The sequence below is a fragment of the Dipodomys merriami genome, unplaced genomic scaffold (assembly GCF_024711535.1).
Source record: "Dipodomys merriami isolate MVZ:Mamm:240054 unplaced genomic scaffold, mDipMer1.0.p SCAF_551, whole genome shotgun sequence".
Lineage (NCBI taxonomy): Eukaryota > Metazoa > Chordata > Mammalia > Rodentia > Heteromyidae > Dipodomys > Dipodomys merriami.
In genome coordinates this window covers 613,551-625,298 of record NW_027206126.1, presented here as the reverse complement: position 1 = coordinate 625,298, position 11,748 = coordinate 613,551, and the positions used below count along the sequence as shown (strand labels likewise).

At 48.0% G+C, this 11,748-nt stretch overlaps 1 protein-coding gene across 1 annotated transcript; it reads right to left on the bottom strand.

The window, feature by feature from the left end:
* Nucleotides 1-1,071: 1,071 nt before the first annotated feature.
* LOC138811966 (required for drug-induced death protein 1-like) lies at nt 1,072-10,675 on the bottom strand. The gene is made up of 2 exons (XM_069999920.1): nt 10,361-10,675; nt 1,072-3,490 (listed from the first exon to the last, which is right to left on the bottom strand). Exons 1-2 carry the CDS (start codon nt 10,670-10,672, stop codon nt 3,371-3,373), a joined length of 432 nt encoding a protein of 143 aa, XP_069856021.1. The 5' UTR covers nt 10,673-10,675; the 3' UTR covers nt 1,072-3,370.
* Between the last annotated feature and the right edge of the window lie 1,073 nt (nt 10,676-11,748).

Below are 11,748 nucleotides of genomic sequence, written 5' to 3'. Positions count from 1 at the left end.
GCCCTTTGTTCTCCTACTGCTGCTCCCCCAGACCTGCCCCTCCACCCCTGCCCGGCTGGGGCTCTCACCAGGCTCTGGCACTGAGCCCCGGGGAAGATCTGAAGAGATCTCCTTTTCCTCCTGGCTTTGATGTTTATTCAGCAAGTGGTCTCACTCACAACCTTACCTCTATTTTTTTTTTATAAAGAAAAACAGTATTATTTTTGACTCCACATTTCCATATGAATGGTCAAAGGAGTTGGTGACTTTTTTTTTTTAAGACTTAGAATCCATCTGGCTTTTTGGCAAAGCCTTGAGCCCTTCAAATGCAGCCCTCCCCCCCCCTTTTCGACTTGGATCTACCTTTAATTGTAAAAATACTGGGAGCTCTATAAAGTCTGAAGACTAATTTCATTTCTCTGTACTCCTGCAGAGTAAGGGGCCAGAGGTAAAGGTCATATGTAGAAACCCTCTAGCGGCAGCTGTCTAAAACAGTTTCCCAATGCTTCGGCCATGCCTGGCGAGGTTGCTTTATAAATAAGCCTAACCAGGGGAGCTGTGACCCCTGAACCTGATCCTGTGATGGTTACCCAAGACCACCAGCCACCTCCTCTCTACCTTACCACCACTAAGACCTTTCTTATTGCCTCTTGGAGGAGGCAGTGAGCAAGCATGCCCAGCTGGCACCCTGCAGTCCCCCTCCACAGCCTCCTCCTGCCTTGAGTCTCTCTGGCAAGTGAGTCTCCAGGCCTGGAATTCCTCAGGCAGGGCAGAGGGCAGCTGGGTCCGACTTCTCAGTTATGTGGGGGGAAGTGGAGCCTCCTGGTCCCACGCTGGACTCTCTTCAATCCAAATTGGAGGTTCTAGAAATGTTTTATTTCAACACATGTGTGAGCAGAGGCCCCTGCATCCCCAGAGCACCTTGTGAGGGCTTCTGGTAAAAGTCCTTTAGCACCCTGGTGAGCGGTGGTCATCTTTCTCTCCTCTCAGTAGCTCTGAATTCCTACTGTCGGCCAGCCCATCAGCCCCTGGGCTAGCCTGGAGTTTCAGGCAAGGAAGAGAGGGAAAAATAGCCCTCCACACACAGAAACATCAGGTAAGTGGGGCTTTTATTTCTACCACAGGGCAAGAGAAAAGATTAAAAAAAAGAAGAAGAAGAAGAAGCCTCTTGGACAAGTCAGTAATGGGGAAGGTTCAAAACATTCTCAGCAGGGTATGGGCCCAGTATTAAAAGCACAAGAGAGAAACAGAAGGCAAGCAGGTAATCAGCAAAGTATGATACAAGTCCTTCAGCTCAAAGAACGATCCCAAAGAGCCAGGGCTTGAAGTCCACCTGCCAGGAGTAGGAAGCTGGCATCTAGGACAATCCCTGCCAGGTTTCAATTCCGGAGATTTCTGAGTTAATTCTTAACCAGACTTTCTGAGAAATTTAGGACTGGACGTGCTTGACTGTCGTTTTTTTTTTTTTCCAATTTGGGGGTGGGTGGGGGGAGCTCTTCTTTGGATAGGCTCCCAGACAAAGACACAATCTTGGAACTTGGGGCGTCTTCCCCAGGGGACATGGTCGGCAGCCTGGGGCCCCAGAGCATTTAGGACACCTCCCTCACTTCCAGTGAGGTGAGCCACAGCCCTCCAGGGTTCTGACTCTCTTCCCTCTAACTACACTTGACTTTTTCCTCCCATTCACATCTGCCTCTCCTTTTCCTCACTTCCAGCCCTGCCAAACAAGCTATAAGTATGTGTAAAAATGTGCCATTAGCAACTTTCACCACAGGATCGTTGGTTTGTTCCTTTCCTCATACGGATTGAGCCACCAAACATCTTCACTAAGCTAGCTAGAGCCACCACGCTGTCCTCTCCCCATTTCTCTCTGACTCATCTATCTATCTTCCCATCTTCACCGTCCCTTCTCTCCCACCCAGTGCCTCTTGGCTGGATGGTTGGGTGACACAGGAGTGTAGAGGCCTTCCACGCAGGCCCTAGGGCAAGAGGCTCCATTGATCCTGCAGGGAGATCAGAACAACTGGTCAGGATCTTAGACATTCTGGAAGCAGTCTGAACAGTAGCCACAGGGGTTGGCAAAGGCACATCGCAAGAGACCCTCCTTCTTCTTTGATCTTCCTAACTACTTTCAACAGTGGTGACCCAAGGTCATCACATTCTTCAAAGGGCTTCTTCCATCCTTCTTGGCCCAGTGTGCCACAGCAGTCCGTGAGTCAGCGTTGACATGTGTCATCCTCGTAACGATCCAAGTGAGATGTGGTGAAATGGGGCAGCGCAGCCAAGGAAAGGAGGCTACAAATGTAGCCAGCGGAAGCTACATGAGCCTCACAGAAGATTAAGCATCTGCACATTCTGCATCCTTCAGCCCCTATCTAGAATTAAAGGCTGGACCCTCTCGAGATTCACTTCCATTATTCTCCTCTATTGACCTTCTGGCCTCATTTCTACTTCCTCAGCACCTGCCTCCTACTTACTGGTACCTTCTCTAAATCCACACTTTTATTTCCAGGCTTTGTGCCCACTCCCTCATTCCCTGTGTTCCAAGACAGACCACATTGAGCTGGCCTGGCAGAAAGGAGGAGCTGGGTTTTCGTCAGCTTTGAATAGACGCTCCTAGGGCCTGCTAGGCATATACAACTAGCCACCCCTTTGCAGGGAAGTCTGGCCAGGTCAGACGGGGCTTAGACCAGTTACAGCCTCTCATATCACCTGTCCTAGCTGTCCAGCCTGCATCTGAACTTGCCCTTCCTCCTCCTCTCACAGTCAGCTACATTTTTCTACAGAGCTGGGGAAAATGACATGCTTTTATCTACTTTAAACAGTCTAACACAACTGTGAATACCACTTTCAAAGCATTATAGCCTTCAAAGAGGGGCTTTTCCTCCTTCCTCCTTCTCAGGCCTGTAATTAAACTCCTGGTGACAGAGTGGCGGAGGAAGGAGAAATGAACGACTCCTTTGCTGTTCTCAGCAGTGAGGTAGCCCAGGGCTGTGCATACCCATCTTTTCATAACAATCTAGCAAGCCACCAGACTCCAGGTCTCCTCCATCTTCCTCCTCCCAGTCACCACACTGCTTCCCATACTTTTTCGATTTGTCATGTGCCAGCCTCCACCTTTCACAGGAAGGGTCTTCATGTGAAGCCAAGTAGCCCTAGTCCCAAACTTAATCTCAGCCTAATTCACTGCAGGATTGACCCTTGAGTCTGCCTGAAAGGCTCAGCAGACGGATGGGATGACTCATCCCTAACACTCATTCTCAATGCAACCAAGAAGCATATATTTTCCCCATCTTCTGTGAGTCCAAGTCTGAAATGTTCCTGGATTCTCACCATCCCCAGAGCAGAGGCTTCCATTCATTGGTCATGGCACCTGCCACAAGAACTCCAGTTAGCGCACGAAGGACACCACGCTGGTGGCTACTCCAAAGGGGGCAGAGTAGGCTGCAGCAAATCCTTGCAGGCCGATGACAATGTAGCGGCAGCCTTTGGTAATGACCTTCCCGACGTTCTGTTTTCAGAAAGAGAAAGGCAAAAGATTAAGTTGAGCAGCTTGGTAATAACTCCTGCTTAAAGTGATGGTGACATGCTTGGAAAATCCTTTTTCCTCTTTCTCTCAGGGAAAGTTCACTAGTCACTGTGTTTGACATCCCTTAGTGTCCAAGCCCACATCTGCATTACAACACATTAGGCTTGGAGAAGATGTCACCTCTGTGTACAATGCTGTAAGCTCAGTATATTTTCAAGTATCCAGAGACATTCTTAGAAACAAGTTAGGCTGCCAGTTTAAAACCAAGCCAGTTATTTATTATTCTTATTGGTAGTGGTGGTGGTTGTAGGGCTTGTACTCAGAGCCTGGGAACTGTGCCTGAACTCTTTTTGCTCCAGGATAGGGCTCTACCACTTTGAGCCACAGCTTCTAGTTTTTGAGTGATTAACTGGCGATAGGAGTCTCACAGAGACTTTTCTGCCTGGGCTGGCTTCGAACCGTGATCCTCAAATCTCAGCCTCCTGAGTAGTTAGGATTACAGACATGAGGCACCTGTGCCCAGCAATTTATGACCATTCTTTAGCCTAAAAGTTTCTGGGCCATCTGTAGGCCGGGTCAAGTTGTCCTTCATGCTCCTTGCTGGAAGCCCATCTTGCCTTCCCTCTATATCTCGGGCTCACTCCTGTCTGACCCACACATTAGTTCCCATGGAATATTCTGTCATCCTCCAAATGCTGCATGCACTAAGTTCTGCGATTCCAGAACAATCGATCAGAAACTTGTTGAAGGCAATGCTTTCTCAGTGGCTGCTTCTTCCTTATCTTTAAGGGCTGATGTTGGACAGGAGATAGCCAAGAAATTCAAAGTGAACTACAACAGAAAAATAAAGGGCATAGTAATGGACTCACATTGACTGCACTGTTGTCTTCCATTTCACTATTCTCAGGGACATCGGTGCCCACGTAGCTGACTAGAATCTTAGCTCACACACTTCATATCTCAACCTCACGATTTTTCCCAACCATCTGAAATTCCTGATCCCAATCATAAAGCTTACACTGATATCAAATACTGCCTGGCAAATCCAACCTACCTGATTAGTAGGCTGGCTTCTCCTTTCTTGATACAACCTCATACTTTCCCCTCCCCACCTGCCTACCCCTAGCCAAATGATCCCACTTCTTCTATCACTACAAAAATCCCGTGTTGTCAAGGAACCTGTTCGTCTTCCCAACACTGTGTACAGATGACCTCTGTCCCTGCTCCTTCCTGAGGAGCCCAGGAAACCTTGTTTCCCTTCTTCAATCAAAGCAGTACTTATGTCATTTTGAAGCAAACTGCTCATAGTCTCAGAGTGCCTATAAGCTGATGTTTTTGGTATTCGTTCATCCATTTTCCTCAAACTGATAGCTAACACAAAACAAAGCTACTTGTCATTTCATATTTTGAGGTATTTTTTTTGGGGGGGAAGGAAATCTACTAAAATAACTCATTAACTGAACATCGTCAAATATAGATCTGAGAGATCCAGTATCTGTGTATTCAGTGGAGCCTGTCTGAGATTCTTTGATCTGAGTAAAATGAATCTCACAGAGAGATGCTAGGGTCATAAGCATGAAAGGGTGTTCAAGCCTGAATCATGGCCCTTCCCTAAGATGCTCACCCCTTAATCCTATAACTATGTTACTGCAAAAAACTTGATTAGTTAAGTTTCTATCTTGGATTACTTAATCCAGGGTTAATCTTCTTTGCAGTGCCAGGATAGAACCCAGGACCTCATGCAGGTCAGATAGTGTTCTACCATGGAGCCATATCTCTATCTCAAATGAAGTATTTTTATAAAGAGGGATGCAGAAGAAGTCATACAGAGAGCAATGTAAGGGCAGGAAGCAGAGAGACAGGGAGAAGGAAGAGAAGAATGGGGGATTCAGAAGCTGGAAAGAGCAAAGAACTGAATCTCTCCCAGAGCCTCCAGAAGCAACAGCCCCAAGGTTTGATTTTAAGTCCTAATGTGTTGTGTGATTTGTGGCAGCTCATGCAGTGAGGGAGGCTTTCTGGGGGTTGCCGCATATTAAACCAGGCCAAGGCAAAGCATTCCTATGGCACTGCCTCTCCAGGTTCAAAAAGGAAACCATCCCTCCACCACCACAATGACCTTCTCTGAAAACAAAAATTTTCAGTGGTGAATGGGGTCAGGACCTGGGGTAAGTGGTCTGTTTTTGTTTTGTCTGTCATGGGGCTTGAACTCTGGGCCTGGGTGCACTAGCTAGTGCTCCACCACTTCAGCTACAGTAATCTCAACCCCAAACATGGGGATCTAACAGTTATTTCATACCTTCCTGATTAGAAAAAGTTAATTCCTTTCTGCTCTGTGGCTCTCATGGTGCCTGGAGAAATGACTGTTATTTTAATTTAAGTTCTGAGAGTGCAGGGCCTCCTTCTTCTATGCCCAGCTCTGCAGCTCTGCCTGGGAAGAGCCCAGGCCAGGCCTCCTCCCTCCCTCCAGACTCACTGATCTCTAGCTGTGCGGCCTTGAACAGTTTCCTTCGCTGCACCACAGGGTAATCCCAGCTTCCCAAGGTTGCTGAGAGGATTCAGAAGCATGGCACATAAAGTACGAAAGCAGGATGCCCGCGCCCTGGGGGACACACAGCAAATGCATGTTCCTTCCTCTCCCTGGTGCCCAGCAATTAGCATTTGAACAATATCACGTGTGCCATAGGAATGCTATTCTCATTACATAAAACCCACTGGGAACATGGATCTCCACAAGAGTCCTGGGCACACAGGCTTCCAGAAGGCTGAACCACCTCAGTTTAAGGTTGTGATCTGGGGTGAGACCGGCAGTGTGGACGCACGCTCTTCTCGTGGCACAAAGGCAAAGTCTTTTACTTATGTAGAAGCAGAAAGAGGCTTGGGGGATGGGAGGGAGGAGAGGCAGGATCTAAGAAGTTAACAGGACGGGCAATGACAAGAAAACACGTTCCTTAAAACTTGGAGCTGTTTGCAGGTTCCTGTCTTAGTCCACGGAGATCAAGGAAGATAACATTTCTGAAGGCGGGTGAGGATGGGTGGCTCATGTTTGTAATCACAGCTACTGAGGAGGCTGATATCTGAGGATCACAGTTCAAAACCAGCCCAGGCAGGAAAGTCCATGAAACTGGATGTGGAGCTGTGGCTCAAAGTGGTAGAGTGGTAGCCTTGAGCAGAAATGCTCAGGGCAGTGCCCAGGTCCTAAGTTCAAGCCCCACCACTGACAATACATAAATTAATAAATAAAAAATATTACATACATGTGTGAAAATGGAATGACGGTTCTAGTTGAGATTGGTTGGGGGGACGTTGGGGTGAGCTGAGGAGATCCATTGTGTGCAAATACAGACTTGTCAGAAATGCAACCCCCTTGTACAATAAATGGATGGCAATAAAACATGTGAAAAAAATAACTAGGATTTTAAATATGGAAAAGAGAAGTTCACCTGGTGACTAAAGTGGGTAAAAATCACTTCTCATTCTTGGCGCCAGTGGCTCACATCTATTATCCTAGCTAGCCAGGAGCCTGAGATCTAAGGAGCTATGACTCTTATCTCCAATTAACCACCAGAAAATCATAAGTTGTGCTGTGGCTTGAGTCGTGGAGGACTCACCTTGAGCTGAAGAGCTCAAGGACAGTGCCCAGGCCCAGAGTTCAAGCCCCATGACTGACCACCCCCCCAAAAAAAAATTGCCTCTCACATTTTGAGCTTTGACTGTCCTCACAGCCTTTCCCCCAAAAGAGGCTGCGGGTCTCTCTCCTTGCTGGAGCTTGATACCCAGTTGGCTCTGAGGAAGTGGAAGCTGAACTCACTTTTTTTGACCCTTAACATGGGAATGTGGTCTCATTTGGGGTCCTGGGTCTATTGAGCTAGTATGCAACTCTAGAACTTTCCAAGTCAACTTCTCTATTCCTTTCATCGCAGATGTCATACCTTTATCTTTTAAAATCTCTTACTGCTTTAGTTCAGGCAAATTTCATGTAAGATGAAGCTAATTATTTTAGAGAGTGGACAATTCAGTGGCCTTGAAGGTATTTATAATGTTGTGTTGCTACCTGACTTATGTCAGGTCATCTTCCCCAAGGGAAACCACACACCTCATTAAGCAATTGGTCTCTATTTCCCCTTCACCCCTGACCCCATCCCAATCTGTGTTCTCTCTCGCTAGATTTACCTAGTCTGGATATTTTGTCACTAGAATCATGCAAGTCAAATTTACTATGTGTAACCGGTGGCTCTGGCTCACTCAACCCAGCATCATGTTTTTAGAGCCTCGACAATTTAGTAGCACATATTAGTACTTCATTCCTTTTTATGGCCACATAAAATCCCATTGTATGTACATGCCATATTTTTGTTTATTCATTCACCCAGTGGTGGACCTTTGGTTGTTTTCACTTTTCGGCTATTTAAAAGTAATGATTGTATGAACATGTGTGCATTCATCTCTCTTGGTTGTATGCCTAGTTGTGGAATGAAGTGCTGGATCATAGGTTAATCCCATGCCTAATTTTTTTGAGAAACATACAAATTATTTCTCATAAAATGCCATCATTTTACATTTCTGTCTGCAGGGTACAAGGGCTCAAATTTTTTCCACAGTTTCACCATTTGTTATTTTATACTTGCCTGCTGTATTTATCTTTGAGTGTGTGTGTGTGTGTGTGTGTGTGTGTGTGTGTGTATCTTGGTTTCAGGACCTCATGTTCTTAGCTTGCTTGCTCATGGCTAGTGCTCTGCCACTTGAGCCATGCCTCCAACCCTGCTTTTTGCTATTAACTGGAGAGTGTTAGTCCCGCATTCTTCTGTCCAGGATGGCTCTGTACCTCAATCCTTCAAATATTAGCTTCTTAAGTAGCTGAAATTAGATGTGAGCCATCCAGCATTGACTTTTTTTTTTTCAGAGTAGTCATTCTAGCAAATAGGGTGTGGTGCTTCATTGTACATTGTTACATGGGGATTCCCTCCCCCCTACTGCCTCTCTCTCCTCTCTCTCACTGGCTTTCTCAGATAGAGTCTCAGGCTGGCCTCAAACACATTTTGATTTGATTTTCTACAGTAGCTAGAAATATAGGTGTGGCCACACTGCCTGGCTTTATCTGGTGAAGTCGCAGCCCATTCTTGTGCACCTCATGTCTATGTCACTATGATCAGAAATGTTCCCTGACTTTACATTGCATTTTGAGGATTCATCTGCTGACCTCTGCCCCATGGAGCTCCACAGTGGATTCTTTACTATGTTTTATCTCCATGTAGCTGTAGATTTTCTGGATCAGGGCTGCAAGGTATTTGGTTTTCACATCTCTAGTGCCTACACAAAGCCCTGCACAGAATGCGTACTCCAGAAAGCTCTCCAAACACCAGCCTCTTCACTGGGGTTTGTACATCATCAGGCTATTGACTGGTGGCTCCTTTGTGCTCCACTGGGACAAGGAAGAAAGATGATCAGTTCAGACACGACCTTCATCCTTAACGTCCCAAGTGAAATGCTTTTCTTTTTTCTTTTTCCAGTACTTGGGCTTAAACTCAGGGCCTGGTCACTGTCCCTTGACTTTTTCACTCAAGTCTAGTGCTCTACCACTTGAATCATAGCTCTACTTGCAGCTTTTTGGCAGTTAGTTAATTGGAGATAAGAGTCTTCTGGACTTTCCTGCCCGGGCTGACCTTGCATTTTGAGCTTCTGATCTCAGGCTCCTGAGTAGCTAGGATTACATGAGTGCACCACTGGCTCCAATTGAGAGTTTTTATTAATGAATTTCACCACTGCCAGCTTCTGATCTATTCCCAAAGCTTCTCTGAGACAGGGAAGGGAAGGGCAATAACAAATTGCTGAAGTAAGGATACAGGTTGACCCATTGTAACAATGAGATGTACAAGATACTAAGTAGAAAACAAACTTTACAACTTTGGGGGGTGGGGAGGGAGAAGTAGGGGAGGTGGGGAGGGAAGGGATGGAAGGAAAAAACAAAGGAGGGGGTAACAATGCTCCATAGGAAATGTACTCATTACCTTGCTCATGTAACTATAACCCCTCTGTATAGTATCTTTACAGTAAAAAAATATGTATTAAAAAAAGAGAAGGATAAACCTCAGCAGCCAGCATGATGGAGTGGCTGCAGGTATAATAAGAAGCCAGTGAAGTTCACAGATGACTGGACAGTAAGTCAGGCAGGCCTAGTCTTTTGGGGATACAATGAGGTGGTGGTTTGTTTGTTTGTTTGTTTTTCCTAGTGGCCTTGTCCCGGTTAAAGGAACAGGCAGCAGTGTCTACATCTTCCTGAGAACTGCCTTTGGACTCCCAATCTCTGAGAAGGAAATGGGTCATTCTGGTCTACCATTCTTCCTTCTTTTCTCCTTCCCCATGGGTTCCCCCCACCCACCCACCCCAAGGCAAATGGCAGGATATTCCAAAGCTCCAGGGTAGAGAACAAAGAACAGGAGACCCAACAGGTGTCAATGCCTGTATTTGGGGTGCGTCGGAGCCCTGGAACCATTTGGGAAGAGTAACCTGGCATCTCTCAGCTAGTGGGACACACAGGCGAGGAGCGGCTCACAGTTCCTTCCTTAACTCTCCAACTGGGTCGCCTTCCCGCAAGCCACCTAACTTGTGCCAACTCGTCGGTGCTCTGATGGGCAATACCCAGACGTCGATGTTCTCTCCTGGCCCAGGATTTCAACTAAATAAGATCCTTGAGGTCATTGACACCCAGCGATCCCCTCTCTCCCTCCGCGCCCGAGCGTGGTACTCTGGCTCTCCAACGCCTCGCGGGGTGCGCGGAGCCCCGGGGTGTGCAGGCAGGGGAAGCATCAAAGGCCCCGCCACCCACCCCAGCGTGCGGTAGAAGCGCCCGCATACCTTGCCGTACTTCCTCAGCTTCCGCCGGTACCTCTTCGTGGGCTTGTCGGCGGCGGCGGGGGGCGCGGGCTCCTCCAGCGGCTCGTAGCGCTCGGGCAGCGCGGCCAGGTGCACCCTGCGCGCCCCGCCGCGGGACCCCGCGCGCCGCCCGCGCGCCCCGCTCTCGGCAGCCACCGCCTCCGGCTCCTCGCACTCCAGGTGCTCCACGATGGCCTCCGCCTCCTCGTCCCCCTCCGCCCGCGCGCGCCCCAGGGGCCCCAGGAGCGCGAAGCTGCTCGCCGCCTGGCTTCGGAGCTTGGCTCCCACCGTCATGATGCCGCCGCCCCACTGGAGAAAGTCTCGGAGCCCGAAGACTCCGACCTTCGCTCTGCGCCCGCCCCGGCCGGTCCTAGGGGGCGGAGGCGGGGGAGACTTGGGGTGACAGCGCCCCCTGGCCCTGGGGACCGGGATGGCGGCGACCCCAGCCTCACCTGGCCTCAGAGTCCCACCTGTTGGCCACAAGGATGCCAAACACTCCCGGGCAGCTTGGATGTACCGTGGGGGTCCCCGTTCGTCCTTGATCAACACCGGCAGCGAGGAGATTGCTTCCTGAAGGTGATACTAGGAGTAGCCAAGGCGCAATAGGGCGGCCATCTGGAGACAAGGTTCCAAGCGCAAGGTGGAGGTGAGCTTTGGCAGCAATGGGAACATGTTTGCGGCGCTCTCAGTAAGTCCATGTTCAGACTCATGAGGCAGCGTGTCCATCCGCCTCACAGCAGAGACACACAGCGTGAAAGGCGGTGAACCTACCCAGATGGGGAGGCCAAACCTCTGGGGTCCACGTAGGGTGGGGTATTACTACCGTCATGATTTTTTACAATACCACTCTGGTAGATATGCGTCATGGTTACTCAGAGTCTCAACCTGTCTGGAATGCCTTGGGTGGTGGTGGTGGTGGTGGTGGTTTGTTGTTTGTTTGTAAGACAGGTCTTGCTCTGCTGTCCGAGTGTAGCCTTGAACTTCTAGATCTCTGCCTGCCTTGGTCTCCCCAGTAGTTGGAGTTTACAGGCTTGCGCCTCTGCACTCAACTTTTCCCTTTTTGTTTTGTTTTTGAGGTGGGGAGAGGAGGTAGGGAGCAAGTACATGGCTCTGAATTCTGGGGAATGTTAATAAAATAAAACGTAAGTCACTATAATTAAATAAAACAAATTACCTCTACATTTTATAAGTACTTTAATATTAAGGTTTGTGTTAACTTTAACAATAGTTTATATTGGTGTAAGTACATGCAGTGTTTGTAATTTAACAAAGAATTCGTTTTTGGATTTCAACTTAAAATGGGTAATAGAAACAATTTAGACTTACATAATAAATATATTTAAATGTGTAATCTTTGTGTAAATAGTTTG